Below are 17960 nucleotides of genomic sequence, written 5' to 3' on the forward strand. Positions count from 1 at the left end.
TCCCTAAGTATTTATTTGACCTACATCCAGAATGTTTTACATCGTGTTTTATTTTTAGAATAATTCATTTGTTTGTAGTGTTTTCTATTTCGGAAAGGCGGTCTGGTTTCCAGACATCGTCTTAAAGGATGGAAAGAACTAAGGGGTGTGGACTTTAGCAGGTACATAGGGATGGGATCTGAATTTTTTCCTCCTCTTTGGAACTGTGCCCACAGAGTCAAAGCTGTCAAACACAGCTGTGTCTAGTCCCATGCCCCTTAAGGGTTGTGTTTAGAATCGCGCTGGTGAGTGGGTGATAAACTTGGGGTGTTGTATATAGCCTGTTGTGTCCGCAGCAGGAAGTGCTGGGGAATGACACAGAGCAGCTGTAAGATCTCTTCTTTTACATCTAGGTTCGAGATGCAGCAATAAACAGCTTAGTGGAAATTTACAGACATGTAGGAGAACGTGTGAGGGCAGATCTCAGTAAGAAAGGATTGCCACAGTCCCGGTGAGTTCAGACTTTTTTCCTTTCTTCTGCTCTTTCCCCCTGTACTCTTTCTCAGTTAACATCTTGGTTTGCACTGCTTATTTTGTTGTGGTAATTTTACTGAAAGAATATACGGTGAGAGGATCGGTGGATGGAGATCGCACCCAGATCACGTGTCAGGGGCCCCCTTTCATTCCACTTGCTCAAAAGTAAGACTTTCTCACCCAGACGTCTAGCCAGGTCCCCTGCCACATTCCGATTTTAGAAGCATATTTAAAAGTGTTTGGTGTTGGAAGATTCAGCATTCTCTCGGTTCATACGGTTCTACATTTTGTATACGCACGACACCTAGTATAGTAGGGGCTTGGAGAATATTTGTTTGAATGAAGCCTTTCCAGGATGAGTCTGGATAGAAACATATAAGTAATAATTCTGGAAAACATCTTTGAAATGATAGCTTTCTGGTCAGGAATGCCAGTCTCAATGTCCAAGTCTCCAGTGCAAGGAGACCAGTGTCTTATCACATCCAGGACAACTTGAGTCCACAGATGTTTCTGTCGTAGTCCGAATTTTAAAAGTAATGAAAAATCACTCACCTATGATTTTACCTACGACGGGGAAACCTTACACCAAATGAATTCTAAGCCTTTTGCCCGTCAATTCCATCGTGGGAGAAAGTGATATGAAAATCCTGGGAAGTTAGGCCTGGATGGGACTCACAGAGCGGCTTGTCTGGCCTGTCACTGTGTCCACGGGGACAGCGGAGGCCCGGAGGCAGGAAGTGGCTGGAGAGATCACCCAGCTAGCAAGTCAGGGCTCAGACTGAAGTCCTGTTCTTCATTTTCTCCACCCCGTTCCACAGAAGAGCTTGCGGACTCTTGGGCATCTCGTTGTGGGATGGAATGTTGAAATACACAGGAGCCGTCTGCCGTGATGCCCCTCGGCCAGGTGTGACGGAAGTGGGCCACCTGACTTACCCTGCAGTCGGGGTGCCTGGAGCACCTGGGGGGGGCATCTTTCTTTGTTGAGAGTCACATCTGACCCCAGTGCTGCTCTCACCATGGCCCCTTTAATTTTTTTTTTTTTTAAGCACTACAAGACTTTATAATGGTGCTGGAAATAGTCCATGCTAGCAGACAGTGTGATCCATGAGCCCTGGGGGAGGGGTCGGCAGGGAGTGTGGCAGAGACCGCCTGTTTATACCGAGAGCCTTTCAGTGGGACAGAGGCAGCAGATGAGAATACAACGACTTTTCGTGTTTTTTACAAGAGGCAATCTGTGAGAACGGGGGTTTTTAATTCCTGTGTTTCATGAACCTCGACCTTCTGGTCTTTGAATAGATGGTGAGAACGCTTAGGAGGGAGCTGCATTAGAAAGTACCGACCGGGCTGTTAGGGAAAACTGGAGGGTGCAGATGAGCAGGAGAGCAGCGGCGGCTGTAGGGGTGGCTATTGAGTGATGACGTCACCAGCATTGTCGGGGAAGCAGGCCTGGGGCAGCGAAACCCTCTCCTGCTTCCGCACGGCATCACCGTGCTGAGTAGCTCGCGGTGAGCCTAGGCCATGACCGGCCCCGTCTTCCCCGTGGGATTCGGGGGTCGTGTCCGATGGTTGCTGTAGCAGCCGAGGACGGGGAGGTGACATGGTGAAACTGAGATCTAGCGAGATGAGCACAGGAGGCAGCTCACTCTGCAGGCCTGCTTGCAGGGGTGGCCCGGCCTGCGGCCTAGGAGCTTGGATGTGGGGGGCTTCCACCATTTCCACAGAGTGGGCCGGGGGTGGGGGGGTCTCTTGCTGCAGCCCGGCCGGGGCGTGGCTGCCCTCCTGCTCTCCTGCGGGGGTCTGGCGATTGCGGAGCCTTAGGCAGGGGGTGCCTGGGTGACCAGCGCCCGTAAACCCTGCCCTCAGACTCAGCGAGCTCTCCCAGTGGCCGGCGTTCCACCCGTGGCGTCACAGCTTGTGGTTGGGAATTCAGCCTGTGACTCTAGTGGGAAGCTTGCTCGGCTTTCCGTGGACTTCACCCCACACGCCCTCTCTCTTTGCTGATTTTCCTTGTGCGCTTTTACCGTAATGATCACAGCTGGGAGTGCGACTCTGTGCTGAGGCCTGTGAGTCCTCGTAGTGAATCATGAAACCTGGGGTGGTCTTGGGGACACCTGCACGGAGATGGGTTCGGGTAAGGTCCCTCCTGGAGCTGGGGTTAGAACCTTCTCTTCCAGATTCCCAGTCATGTGGTTTCTTTCCCCCATCACCCCTCACCCCCTTTTAAAAAGGAAATATTAAATAAATATTAAAAAGAAGCTACAGAAGAGTTAGAGCCTCTGTGAACAGGAATGAGAGTTTCCATTATCTCATGTTAACTAAAATCCTTCCTAAAAATTCTGGACCGAAAGGAGAGGGTGAGCCTAGGTAAATGGACCCACATCTTTTACAGCCATTATTGTAAAAATTGGGCAGACACACAGTGCTCGGAGAACTAGGCTGTTAGTTCTTTAAAAACTGTAGTGAAAGGATCGGAAACTTCATGTTTCTTTGTATTTATGACAAGACAGTTACGTGGGCTCTCACACTGTGAGGGCCAGAGGCTCCGGCCGCCACCTTAATTTTGTTGGGGACCGTGTCCAAGTGAAACAAGACATGGAAAGAATCTCCTACTGTTTGGGATACTGTTTGGGATACTGTTTGGGAAATTCAGCATCTGCTGTGTGTGGCTCCAAGTGGCTGACTGGAATACTTGAATATTCTAGACTTCTTTTACGTCATTACAGGGTTTTTTTGTTAACTGTGTGAGAGCATAGGGGAGTCTTCAGCTTGGCAAGATTCCACAGCACTAACAAAACAGTGTGGAATTTGCTTGATGTTTTCTAAAACTTGCGTTTAGTCCTGGAATAAAAACGTTATCGTCTTCCGAGTTTGTTCATTGAGCGAGTACTGTATTTGAGAAGATTAATTGAATCTCTAGGAAATACGTGATGCAGAAGAATGCCTTCCTAATGTCAGCTACCTGACTTAGGGAATAAGAGTAATGATCTGATTTTGGCAGTAGTTTTCTTTGCCCATTTCACAGTTGGGAAGAGAGACTCGTACGCTCTCAGTTTCACTTTGGAGGAGCTGGAATCATGCTTTGGGGCCATGTGTTCAGTAGTTGTTGGAGTATTTCATCTGCTGGCTAAAGTCATGTTCCTCCCGAGAAGGGAGTGGAGATGTTTGGCCCAGTCTTCATTTTAGGAGGTGTCTCCCCTCCGTGGGGTGTCAGCACAGCTGAGCTGTGAACTTCATCAGCGTAGTATTTGGCCATTTTCCATTGTTTACACGTATTGTTTTCACAGTTCACACACGTGCTGTGTTCTGAAAACAAGTACTACAGGCTTCACTTCTAGCTGTCTGTTACACGAGGCCATACGCCGTAGGATATTTGTGAGGTGTGCTTGGAACTAAGGAAAACGTCGGTGGGTGCCCTGTCACTCACTACCCAAGGCTTCCCTTCACAGACAGGTGCTGTCAGCCTGTGTGCACACTCACTGTCACCCCACTGTATGTGGCAGAATATATTTCCATTCCATATGGTGTATTTTAGTTTGCGAAGCTTTGGTAAAAAGATCACTGGTGTTAACTTTCTTCTGGAACCATCACCTGGGAACCAAGCTCCTGAAACAGCAGCAGCTTGAAATCTGATGATAGTTTAAGATAGAACTGAAGATAGAACTGAAGCATGTCAGCGGATGCATTGTAACTATTTGTTAAACTTTTCCTTCCTATGAACCTACAGTTTTGAATAGCTCTCATAATATTTGTTCATAAAAATTGTATAAACATTCACTAGCCATTATTATCTCATGATTGTATTGTTAAGGGGAGAATTGAGGCTTTCTTATTTTTAATTTTAATTTGCTTGCTAAAGCTTTGGTGTTATAGGGAGGGCCCAGGGCAAAAGCAGATGAGAAAGGTGCTCTGTAATACCCCCTCTCATTTTTAAATTTTATTTTCTGTCATTCATACAGAGAGAGTTGACTAGGTTTACAAGATACATTGAAAAAAGGCAATTCCTTATCTCTCCTGCCATTTTTCCTTAGAGGCAAACACTGTCAACAGTTTTTACTGACTATGTTATATCTGTTGCTCTGCCTCTAAATACTGTGCATGCACTGCTGTTTCTTAGTTTTGTGTCAATCTAAGAATTTTACTTCACATTACAGAGGGTGAATTTCAGCTCTCTTTCCTCCTACCCTCCCTCAGGGGCACTTACCGTCTCCTCGTCCACCAAACGTAGTCACGTTTTCATTTTGATGAGGACGACATTTAGTTTATTCTCTGGCTGTGTAGGCTGTTCACAGCTCCCTATTTACGTTTGGTGAACTTTGATGACTCTACCGTCTCTCCCCACCCCCCGTGCACCCTGTTTCCCTGGGTCAGTGTCTTGCCTTCATCTGTGTAGTTGTCTGCATGCTCCTCTTGCAGCCGCGCTGTCTACCCACTGACGTACGAGTCAGGTACGTCTCCTTGAGCCTGCCCTTGCAGTCCACAGCAGCCGCCTCCACTGCCTCTCACTTACCTTATCATCCTCTGGGGACTGCACTGCACCTTTCTCTGCAGGTGCACCTGCTGTTTCTTGGAGACGACGTCCTTCTTGGTTTTGTCCCTCATCATAATGGTGAGTATCTTCCAGTAGCTTTCTGAGAAAAGATGTGGAGAAGGAAAGTTTTTTGAGTCTGAGAATATTTTTATTCTATCTCGGTATTGATAGTTTGTCAGGGTTTAGAGATCTAGGTTGGAAGTCCTTTTTTTCTCCAGAATGTTGAAGTTCATGTCCCCGCTCCCCTGCTTGTGTCCCAGCTTTCAGTGTTTCTAGTGAGATCCCAAAGTCATTCTGATTCTTTATTGTATGTCAATAACTTCGGTTCTCTTTGTCCTCACCGTTTGTCTGAAGCTTTATGATGATGGGTCTTATATGAGACTCTTTTCATGTCTTGTTGTGCACTTGGAGGGCCTTTCAGGCTGGAACCTCATGCTGTCTAGATCTGGGCAAGTTTCTTTAAAAATATAATGACCGCTTGGACTAGTTGGTCTTCTAATTCTCTTATTTTTCTCTCCCATTTATAGCTTCACAGTTTTGCCCTGTGAGTAATGCTCCTGTGAAAATGGGTGTACAAATATCTGTCCCATACCCTGCTTTCAGTTCTTTTGGGTGTAAGCTTTTTTTTTTTTTTTCTCTGGTACGCGGGCCTCTCACTGTTGTGGCCTCTCCCGTTGCGGGGCACAGGCTCCGGACGCGCAGGCTCAGCGGCCATGGCTCACGGGCCCAGCCGCTCCGCGGCATGTGGGTCCTCCCGGACCGGGGCATGAACCCGTGTCCCCTGCATCGGCAGGCGGACTGTCAACCACTGCGCCACCAGGGAAGCCCCTGGGTATAAGCTTTTTGAGGAACCACCATTCTGTCCTGCAGCTGCTGCACCATTCTGCATTCCTGTCTGCAGTACACATCCTGCCAACAATTGTTATCTCCTGTTTTGTTTTGTTTTGTTTTGTTAAATAGCCATCCTAATGAGTTTCTCTTTGTGCTTTTGATCCTCATGGAATCTTTGTGGGACCTTTGTTGAAAATCAGCTGACCACTAATATAAAGGTTTCTTGGGAATTCCCTGGCGGTCCAGTGGTTAAGAGAGCCCGGGTTCAATACCTGCTCAGGGAACAAAATCCCATAAGCCACGCGGGGTGGCCAAAAAAAAAATTTCTTTCTGTAATCTCAGTTCTATTCCGTTGATCTGTATGCCTGTCCTTCTACTGGTAGCACACTGTCTTGATTAATTTAACTTTGTAGTAAATTTCGAAATCCACGTTTGTTCTTTTAAAGATTGTCTTGGCTGTTCTGGGTGCCTTTTGTGTCCATGTGAATTTTATGATATGTTTGTCAATTTCTGCAGAAAAGGACAGCTGGGATTTTGGTAGGAACTGAATCTGTAATGAGTTTGGGGAATAGTGCCATCTTAACAACATTGCCTTCCAGTCCATGAACGTGGAATGTCTTTCCATTTTTAAAAGTCTTTAATTACTTTCAGCAATTGCTTAGTAGTGTCCAGTGGACAAGTCTTACACTTCCTTTGTTAAATTAACTCCTATGTATTTTCTTTTGGTGCTATTGTAAGTAGAATTTTTAAATTTCAATTTCAGATGGTTCATTGTTAACGTAGGGAAATACAATTGATTTTTTTGTATTGATCTTGAACCTGCAACCTTGCTGAACTCCCTGGTTCTAAAGGTTTTGCCGTGCACTTCTTGGGATTTTTAAATACAAGATATGTCGTCTGCCAGTAGAGAGAGTTTATTTCTTCCTTTCCAATCTAGATGCCTTTTATTTCCTCTTTTTTTGCCTAAAAGCCCTGGCTGGAACTTCCAGTAAGATGTTGAATAGAAGTGCTGAGAGGGGACAGCATTGTCCTGTCCTGATCTTAGAAGAAAAGCTTTCAGTCTCACACCATATTTTATAATGTTCGCTTTGGGTTTTTTTCTGTATGACTTTATGAGGTTGATAAAGTTTTATTCCTAGTTTCTTGAGTGTTTTTATCATGAAAGGATGTTGGATTTTTTCAAATACTTTTTCCACATCTACTGAGAGGATTATGTAACTTTGTTTTTTATTCTCTTGATATGTTGTATTATATTAATTGATTTTCAGATATTAAACCAACTCTGCATTCCTAGGACAAATATCACTTGGTTATGGTGTACAACTCTTTTTACTTCTGCTGGATTCACAAGGAGTATTGATCTGTACTTTTATTGTGATGCCTTTTCTGGTTTTGTTGTTACTGTAATATTAGCCTCATAGAAAGCATTCCCTCCTCTTCTGTTTTTTAGGGATATATATATATTTGTTTAATTAGTAGACTTATTTTTTTGTGTGTGTGTGTTACGCGGGCCTCTCACTGTTGTGGCCTCTCCCGTTGTGGAGCACAGGCTCCGGACGCGCAGGCTCAGCAGCCATGGCTCACGGACCCAGCCGCTCCGCGGCATGTGGGATCTTCCCAGACCGGGGAACGAACCCGTGTCCCCTGCATCGGCAGGCAGATTCTCAACCACTGCGCCACCAGGGAAGCCCAAGTAGACTTATTTTTTAGAGCAGTTTTCGTTTTATAGAAAAACTGACTGGAAAGGACAAGAGAGTTCCCTTATTCTGTCCTCCCTTGCTCACAGTTTCTCCCATTCTGGTCTCTATTTTGAAAGAGTTTGTGAAGGATTGGTGCTAATTCTTTTTTAAACATTTGTTAGAATTCACCACAGGTGAAGCCATTTGGGCCTGGGCTTTGCTTTAGGGATGCAGTTTTGATTCCTGAATTCAATTTCTTTACTTGTTATAGGTCTATTCAGATTTTGTTTCTTCTTGTGTCAGTTTTGGTAGTTTGTGTCTGTCCAGGAATTTGTCCATTATCTAAGTTAACTAATTTTTCACATACTGTTGTTCATAGTGTTCTCCGATCCTTTTTATTTTTGTAAGGACAGTAGTAATGTGCATTCTTTCATATTTTTATTTCAGTAATTTGAGTCTTCTTTCTTCTGATCTATCTAGCTAAAATTTTCTCAAATTTGTTGATCAAAGAACTGACTTGGTTTGTTGATTTTTCTCTATTGTTTCTCTCTTCCCTGTTTCATATATTTCTACTCTGATCTTTGTTATTTCCTTCCTTTTGCTTGATTTGGTTTGCTTTTTTTTTTCTCTCAGTTTTTTAAGGTGAAGGTTAAGTTATTGATTTGGGGTCTTTGTTTTCTTATAGGCATTTGTTTGGCTGCATTTCATAAGTTTTGGTACGTTGTGCTTTTTTTTTGAAGTATAGTTGTTGTACAATGTTACATAAGTTACAGGTGTACAAAACAGTGATTCACAATTTTTAAAGGTTATACTCCATTTATAGTTATTATAAAATACTGGCTATATTTCCTTTGTTGTACGATATATCTTTATAGCTTATTTTATACCTAATAGTTTGTACCTCTTAATGCCCCTATTTTGCCCCTCTCCCTTTCCTCTTCCCACTGGTAACCACTAGTTTGTTCTCTATATCTGTGAGTCTGTTTGTTTGTTTTATTCACTAGTTTTTTGTTTTTTTTTTTTAGATTCCACATATAAGTAATATCATACAGCATTTGTCTTTCTCTGTCTGACTTATTTCACTCGGTATGTTGTACGTTCATTTTCATTCATCTCAAAGTAGTATCTAATTTCCCTTTTATTTTCATCTTTGACCTGTTTGTTATTAGGGCTGTTTTGTTAAATTCCTACATTATTTGTAACTTTCCCATTTCTATTTGTTATTCATTTCTAATTTTTTCCTTTTGTGGTCAGAGATCATAATTTCTGTGTTCTGTGGTTTCGGTTCTTTCAAGTTTATTGCGGCTTGTTTTATGGCCCAACATGCAGTCTGTCCTGGAGAATGTTCCATGTGCACTTGAGAAGAATCTGTATTTGAAATGTGCAGTATTGAAGTCTTCTGTTAATACTGATGAATTACCTAGTTCTCTCTTCAGGTCTGTCACTTTTTGTTTCATATATTTTGGGGCTCTGTTCTTAGGTGCTTATAATTGTGTCTTTCTGATACACTGATCCTTTTATCACTGTAAAAATGTCCTTCTTTGTCCGTGGTAGCAATTTTTGTCTTGAAGTCTATACTGTCTGATATTACTATAGACACCCTAGGTCTGTTTTGAACACTGTTTGCATGGATTATCTTTTTACATCCTTTTACTTTCAACCTTTGTGTCTAAAATGAATCTCTCACAGATAGCATGTAGTTGGGTCTTGTTTGTTTATTCAACTTGAAAATCTTTGCCATTTAATTGAAGTGTTTAATCCATTTATATTTAATGTAGTACTGATAAGGTACACTATTACTGCTATTTTATTTTGCTCTTTGTGTTCTGTATGTCATGACTTTCTTGTTCCTCTATCCTTTCATTACTGCCTTATTTTGTAATAAATAGATATTTTCTAGTATGCCAGTTTAATTTTCTTGCTGTTTGTTTTATGGAATTATTAGTGTGTTTGTTTTGGGGATTTCAATTAACATCTTAAATTATAGCAGTCTAGTTTGAATTATTATTCTTAATTTTAGTATTAAAAACTTTACTCCTACATAGCCCTATTTTCTCCCCACCTCTCTGTTGCTATTCTTGTTATACAGATTACACCTTTGTACATTATAAGCTAGCCAACATACAGTTTTATAATTATTGCTTTATTCAGTGTCCTTTTAAGTCATGTAGGACCAGCGAAGAGTTAACAACAAAAAAATAACATTTGTACTGTCTTTTATGTTTACCTGTGTTTTATATTTACCTTTGTAGTTTTTCATCACCTCTTGTGATGTGTGGGGGATTGGTTCCAGGACCCCCTGTGGATGCCAAAAATCCATGGGTGCTCGAGTCTCTTACATAAAATGGTGTAGTATTTGCATATAACTTATCCTCTTGTATGCTTTAAACCATCTCTAGGTTACTTAAAATACCTAAACACAATGTAAATCCTATGTAAATAGTTGCTGGCATGTGACAAATTCAAGTTTTCTTTTTTGGAACTTTCTAAAATTAAAAAAAAATCTTTTTGGTCCACGATTGGTTGAATCCCCAGATGTGGAACCCATGAATATGGAAGGCTGACTGAACTTTTACTGGTGTTCTTTATGTCTCCATGTGGATTTGGGCTCTTGTACTGTGTTCTTTCATTTCAATTCGGAGTCTTATTTTATTTTTTGCTTATCAAGAAATGTCCTAAATTCTCCTTCATCCCCCCGGCCCCCGCCACCATGCAATATAATAAAGTCTGCACTTTATTATATTGGTAGTATGGCTTCATGTAAAGACTGAAGTGTCTTTGGTCCAGAGAGGATTCTCCGCTTCATTTTTGAAGGTTGATTTTGTTGGATATAGAATTCTTGGTTGAGATTTTTAGTTTCAGGACTTTGAATATATTATCCCACAGCTGCCTGGCCTCCATTGTTTTTTGTTTTTTTTTTAAACATCTTTATTGGAGTATAATTGCTTTACAGTGGTGCGTTAGTTTCTGCTTTATAACAAAGTGAATCAGCTATGCATATACATATATCCCCATATCTCCTCCCTCTTGCATCTCCCTCTCACCCTCCTTATCCCACCCCTCTAGGTGGTCACAAAGCACCAAGCTGATCTCCCTGTGCTATGCGGCTGCTTCCCACTAGCTGTCTATTTTACATTTGCCTCCATTGTTTTTAATGAAAAATCAGTTACTAATCTTATTGGGGAGCCCTTGTACGTGATGAATGGCTTCTCTATTGTTGTTTTCAAGGTGTTTCCTTTGTCTTTTCTTTTAATCCTTTGCTTATTATGTGTCTAGGTTAGGATCTCTTTAAGTTTATCCCATTGGGAGTTTGTTGAGCTTCATGAATTTAGAACGTTTTCGGTCATTATTTCTTCACATACTTTTTCTGTCCTTTTTCCTTTCCCCTCTCCTTCTGGGATTCCAATAAGTGTATGTTGGTATAGTAAGAAGATAATCTCTGAGGCTCTGTTTATTTATTTATTTATTTTTCCTGTTCATTTTTCTTCTGTTTCTCAGACATGATAGTGTCAATTGACTCATCTGCAAGTTTGCTGCTGCTTTTTCTCCCAAATCACTGTTGAGCCTCTCTAGTGAATTTTTATTTTTATTTTTTTAAAAAAATTATTTCATTTATTTATTTATTTTTTGGCTGCGTTGGATCTTCGTTGCTGTGTGCGGGCTTTCTCTAGTTGCAACGAGCAGGGACTTCTCTTTGTTGCGGTGTGCAGGCTTCTCATTGCGGTGGGTTCTCTTGTTGCAGAGCATGGGCTCTAGGCGCACAGGCTTCAGTAGTTGTGGCACACGGGCTTCAGTAGTTGTGGCTCGTGGGCTGTAGAGCACAGCCTCAGTAGTTGTGGCGCATGGGCTTAGTTGCTCCGTAGTATGTGGGATCTTCCCGGACCAGCGCTCGAACCCGTGTCCCCTGCATTGGCAGGCGGATTCTTAACCACTGTGCCACCAGGGAAGCCCTGAATTTTTAATTTTAGTTGTTTATAAATGTTTAATTTCATTTCGAGAATTTCTGTATGATTCTTGTGTTTTCCATCTCTTCATTGATATTCTGTATTTGGTGAGACCTTGGTTCTTATATTTTCCCCAGGCTTGCTGTTGTTGGTGTTGTTTTCGTTGCTCATTGCTTGTTTAGTGACTTATCTGAACTAATGCTGTAAAGTCTGTATTTTTTGGTTGTGTGTGTTTACTATAGTCATCTGTCCTTGGTTAGGTTAGCGTTCAGCTGATGATTGGACAGGGGTTTCCTTCAGTCCCTTTGCTGAAGGCTCTGTATGTTGGGACGTGCTTTCAGTGTTCTGGCAGGCAGTTTATAAGTTACTGCCTTTATGTCTCTTTACTGCCTGCTTGTGCAGAATCTCACGGTCAGCCAGAGGTGAGACGTTAGTGCCTTGGGTCATTCTCAGGCATGCACACAGCCTTGTCCATATATGTGATCTTCTAGATTCCCAGGAATGTGTCAGAGCTTTTCAAAGTTTCCGGAGAACATCTCATCCTCCAGTTTTTCCTTATAAGTTTTTTGGTCAGTTTCTTTGCCCCAGCGGTTATTGCCGTGTTAAATAGTCATTGTGGATTCTTTTTGATTGTGGCCTCAGGGAAAAGGGTCTCACACTGAGCATGCTCTGAGTGAGGTGCGATAAAGACAAGCCCTGTGAATGGGGGTTCAGGGATATGCCAGGCAGGTCAGATAATGACAGTTCTCTGGGAATGCGGATTCTTAGGGGCTCCAGACTTGTTCAACTTTTTCTAGTGGTTGTGAGGCTGTTGGTTTTCAGCCTGAGTTGAGATGGAAATAGGGCACTTGCAAAGCAATGGAAAACTTACTGTTCTTACCAAGATTCAGCCTTTTTGCTTGAAGAATGCTCGGATTGTTGCAAGCCTTTGTTTAATTTCCAGTTTTGGAAAACTTGATTTTGCTGATGTTTTCTTTGCTTCTTTGGAGGAGCAAATTTTCAGAGGTCCTTATGGTGCCATTTTGAAGGGCTCCTCCCCGTGTGCTTTTTTTTTTTTTTTTTAAAGAATTGTGTTGCATTCTTTTTTTTAAAAAAAATTTTCTAATTTATTTATTTATTTATGGTTGTGTTGGGTTTTCGTTTCTGTGTGAGGGCCTTCTCCAGCTGGGGCAAGCGGGGGCCACTCTTCATCACGGTGCGCGGGCCTCTCACTATCGCTGCTTCTCTTGTTGCGGAGCACAGGCTCCAGACGCGCAGGCTCAGCAGTTGTGGCTCACGGGCCCAGCCGCTCTGCAGCATGTGGTATCCTCCCAGACCAGGGCTCGAACCCGTGTCCCCCGCACTGGCAGGCAGACTCTCAACCACTGTGCCACCAGGGAAGCCCCCTGTGTGCTTTTATAATTAAAATATTTTCTCATCTCTTTGGAAATATAAATAATATATTAAAAACTGTTTGGAGCTTCCCTGGTGGCGCAGTGGTTGAGAGTCTGCCTGCTGATGCAGGGGACACGGGTTCGTGCCCGGGTCCGGGAAGATCCCACATGCCGCAGAGCGGCTAGGCCCGTGAGCCATGGCCGCTGAGCCTGCGCATCCGGAGCCTGTGCTCCACAATGGGAGAGGCCACAACAGTGAGAGGCCCACGTACTGCAAAAAAAAACAAACAAACAATCTGTTCGTAGTCTTTTCTCTAAATTGGGATTTGGGAGTGGGGTATGTGTGTGTTCCTTTTGGTCTCTCTTTTTCATATTACAAGCTTTGCCCATATAGTTTATAATCCTTGATACGTACTCATACTTAAGAGTAGTGGACTGAAAAGCCAATTATAAACTCTGAGTGTAGAACTGGAGCTTGTTTACCATGAGATTACTAGTATTTGCTTTTAGGAGATTATTTTAAACTTATAAAATATTCTAGGAAGGCGTAATTAGATCTAAATCTTACAGTAAAATAAACACTAGTTGCATTGAAGAGTTGAAAATAAAATTTAAATTCAGAAAAATCAGAGGAAAATGGTATTGGGTTATTTGTCAAACTAGTGAAGAAATTTATTTTATATTTGAGATCCAAAGATTTAAAATTTAGAAAGTGCAAAAAAAATTGGTGGCTTCAGAGGGTAATCATTAGTTATGTATTCAACGTCTTTGAACCTGTAAAACTCACCCTTTCAGACTTGTGCAAGTTGGTAGGTCCTGGGAGAGGCATTTTGTATTGCTGTGCTCAGGGCTAGGAGACCCAAGGCATTCCCGGGGAGGTTTTGTTGCTCTTGGACTGTCATAAAGCCAGGCTCCTGCGATCCGGGGGTGGTCACCTGGACAGGAGCCATTGTCTAGGCAGCTGTTGAGGCAGGAGCTGGAAGGCACGGCTGCCTGAAGTAATTCTGAATTATGGTGCAGGTGCCAACAACGGTAATCATCTTAGCCTTCCCACAGCTAGTCGTCTGGGCCTACTGGTTGTGGGTCCCGTGGCCGCTGTGAGGAGACCCTACCTGCGAGCTACAGAGAATCTACAGGTGCTTCCACAGTTGCCATCGATAATGGTGAACGCTCTCCCAGGAACGGAGGAAATACTCGCCCCTCCCAGTGATTTCAGGGACAACCAGCTGGAGGTGCCCTTTGTCCCCGATGTGCAGCCTTGCAGACATGCTCATGTCAGAGGGTGTGGCTATGATGCAATAAAGTGGTAACTTGGTCAGGGCAGGCGCCGGCAACCTGTGTAGGGATATTATTTATGGGCTTGTTAAGCCAGTGGGGATCTTTGTTACTTATCAAAGGGCAGGTGATGGAAACATCATAAGAACTTGATTCTAAGGCATCTTTCCAGATTGTTAGTAACCACGGGAGTTGCAAGTGAGCAGTAGTTTTACTCATCTGGTCCTGGGATGACAAATAGAACTTTAACTCAGTGCCGACTTTGATTCATTGGTCGTAGCTGCCTGGAGCAGTTTTGGGAAGGATTCTGAGGCTGCATCTGGACTTAGATGGAAAGATGGGTTGAAAAGATCAATATCCGCCATAGGACGGGAAGCGGGAGGGGCCGTGTTATCAGGCTGGTTCATCCCCTTCACTTACCTCGTGTTTGCTTATGAGTATTTTTGGCTTCCTTGTTTCCTAGAATGTCACAGTCTAAGTAGAATAGAATGAAGTAGAGGTAAGTAGGAGCTCTAGAGGGTGGGACCTTCCCACACTCAGCATCTAGCTAGCTCAGTGCTGGCTCAGCCAATGAACGAGTGCATGAGCTGAGACCGGAGTGTGTGAACTACCTAGTTTTCCACCATGCGCGCGGGGGCGGGACCAGGCACCAGCCTTCTCATTCGGTGATGTCACCCTCCTGCATGATGTGATGTGTGGTGTACACAGAATACCAAAGATAATATAGGTCCCATTCCTATACCCAAGGGGCTTCCATCCTGGTTGGAAAGGAAATCAAACATGTTTGAAATGATTAGAGCTTGTATGACAGGCTGGTTTGTAGGAAAGTGCTAACGTTTCTAGTCTAGTCCTGGAAGTGGGTGGCGTAGGTTTCAATGCAAAAGTGCGTGACTTTGGAATCTCAACCTTTAGGCTTATTCCAATATATCTGTGTTTCGTTCGGAAAGCCTCTTTTTTCTTGAGTTTTCCTACAAGGTAAACCCCACCCCACCCCCAGTCTTCCTCTCATTTTTGGTGTCACTAGGATGGAATATTTGGTGGTTAAAGAGTTTTGCTTCTTTTAAAATGTCATGGTGAAAATGATCCACTAATAGAATATACATGTCATGCAGATTTTTAAGCTGAGGATTATCCAGTCACAACATTTGCTTCTAGAGAAATTATTTACAGCATTTTTAAAATAAGCAAAAGTCACAGAAAAGCCTTTGTACTGTAATATCAATGCATTTTGAAAATCTTTGTCCTGAGTAATCAGCAGTCTGTGCTTAGACAGAAATAGGAGATATAAACAGTTTTCATGATGCATACATTTTGTGTAGAGACGTCAGTCAGCTTAGTATAATGTCTGAGAGCCTGGGCTCTGGGTTCTTATTCTCAGGGCTGGCATCTCTACCCTGCCCAAGTGTGTTACCTTAAGTAAGGGGGTTTTGATTTTCTCGTCTGTCATATGGGGATACTGATAACCCCTTATACAGCTGTTGCAAGAATCAAAGGAGATTTTTCAGGTAGAGCTTAGGTCGGTGCTTGGCTTGTAATAAGCAGGTGCCCACTCATTGTTGGCTATTGATAATGCTGTTAGCATAGCTACTGTTGTTGTTAGATGGGTCTGTTATCAACGAGTGAGACTCACCTTCAGTGTATACTATGATTGTAAATATGTTAATGTAATTGTAATATGGTTAATAGTTTGTATAATATATATATATATATTTTTCATACAGGTTGAATGTAATTTTTACAAAATTTGATGAAGTCCAAAAATCTGGAAACATGATACAGTCTGCAAATGGTGAGTAGAAAAAGCAACCATTCTACTTTTGCTTCTTCACTTCCACTTTTAGCATAAGTATTACTTACACTATATGCTATTCCTGAATAGCTGAATTTGATACCTTGATAGGAGTTTCTAGGTCTCAAGATTTAACCTCCATTTACCTACTTTCCCAAGCTCGAAACTATGGAGTTGTCATTGACTTTCTTTTATAACCTACACTGAATCCATCAGCTAATCCTGTTGCCTTTATTTTTAAAAATATATCTAGAATCCCAAAGATTCCCTGTGTAGCTGCTCCTCTCCTCCTAGTACAAGCCATCACGATGTTTTGCCTGCACTCCTGATTTTATTCTCTGCCCACACCTAAAGTCTGTTTTTCACTCAGCAGCCAGACTGATCCATTTAGAATGTAGTGCAAGTAACGTTAATCCCTTGTTCATCAGAATCCCCCAGAGGTTTCCCAGCGCAGTGACTCACGGTGCCCCACTGGGCCCTGCCTGAGCTGCAGCCCCCATTCTGAGGTCATCTACCATTGTTCTTCCTGAAAGTTCTCTTGGCTCCAGCCTGTTGGCTTCCTTGCTAATTTTTAGCATGTTTCTCCTGCTTCAGGGCCTCTGTGCTTGTGATTCCTTCTGCTTGAGGCTCTTGTTCCCAGCTGTCATTAGGGCCTCCTCCTTATCCCACCCAGAGCTCGGCTGCAGTCTCGCTTCATTACACAGGCGTCCAGAACAGCGCACCCAGTGTTGTAAGGGAACGCTCTCTGCCCTCACCTGGCGTGACTTTCCTCCTTAATGAATATTACTGCAGAACTGTTTTTTGGTTTATTCATGAGGGTAAGAACTTTGTTTTTTTTTTCTCTTCTCTATCCTTAACGCCGTTTGGAAGTCATCAGAAAGTCCGTTGCCAACAAGAAGTTTTCTAACGTTGGATACATCATTGTATCATAGCTGTTTCAGGATTGCTAGGGATCTGAGATCATAGCGTAGCCTTCAGATTTTGACTATCTTGAGGCTGTTAAGTTTGAGTGATTTCCTGCAAAGGGACATAGTACTTGAGGGCAGAGCAGGAAACAGAATCCAGGTCTTTAAGCTCACACTCTAGTTGTGTACCCGTCGTTACCAGTACGGAATTTGTTTTTAAATAGCATGTTTCTTATAAAATGCTTTTTTAAAATTTCTTTTTCATACATTTGTAAAATCGTTACAGTATTAAAAGAAAGATTAATTATGATTCTGCTATCACCAGCAAATCAGTTTTCACTTTTCTGTATTATCTTCTAATTAATTTTCCTATAACTGTATAATTTGTTTGCAGTTTTAACCATGGCATAATTTCTGCATATTACCCTCTACTTTTATATATACTTTTCTATGTGCTTTCAACTGTATCATTGGTAGAGCTGAGACCAGCGATGAGGGGGGTTGACAGTGTGTGTGGGCAGAGCTGTCCAGCCAATTGCTAGACGCGTGCTTTTATTTTGTATTTATTTTTTTGTTTTTTATTTCGTTTTGTTTTACGCTTATTATTTTTTTTATTGGAGTATAGTTGCTTTACAATGTTGTGTTAGTTTCTGCTGTACAGCAAAGTGAATCAGCTATACGTATACATATATCCACTCTTTTTTAGATTCCTACACATTTAGGTCACCACAGGGCATTGAGTAGAGATCCCTGTGCTGTACAGCAGGTTCTCATTAGTTATCTGTTTTATACACAGTAGCGTATATATGTCAAGCCCAATCTCCCAGTTCATCCCACCCACCCACCCCTTCCCCTCTTGGTATCCATAAGTTTGTTCTCTACATCTGTGTCTCTGTTTCTCCTTTGCAAATAAGTTCATCTGTACCATTTTTCTAGATTCCACATATAAACGATATTATATGATATTTGTTTTTCTCTTTCTGACTTACTTCACTCTGTTATGACAGTCTCTAAGTCTGTCCATGTCCCTGCAAATGGCACTATTTCATTCCTTTTTATGGCTGAGAATATTCCTTTGTGTGTGTGTGTATATATATATATATATATATATATATATATATAT

At 42.3% G+C, this 17960-nt stretch overlaps 1 protein-coding gene across 1 annotated transcript in view; it reads left to right on the forward strand.

Annotated features, from left to right (window-relative positions):
- Positions 1 to 17960, forward strand: part of CLASP1 (cytoplasmic linker associated protein 1) — a 272968-nt gene that overhangs the window by 98448 nt on the left and 156560 nt on the right. The window contains exons 9-10 of the mRNA XM_027082432.1: positions 393 to 490; positions 15865 to 15932. Of these exons, the coding sequence (XP_026938233.1) occupies positions 393 to 490; positions 15865 to 15932 (166 nt within the window). The remainder of the gene's footprint in view (positions 1 to 392; positions 491 to 15864; positions 15933 to 17960) is intronic.

The sequence above is a fragment of the Aethalodelphis obliquidens genome, unplaced genomic scaffold, assembly GCF_003676395.1.
Source record: "Aethalodelphis obliquidens isolate GAN/ISIS:26980383/991018 unplaced genomic scaffold, ASM367639v1 scaffold47, whole genome shotgun sequence".
Lineage (NCBI taxonomy): Eukaryota > Metazoa > Chordata > Mammalia > Artiodactyla > Delphinidae > Aethalodelphis > Aethalodelphis obliquidens.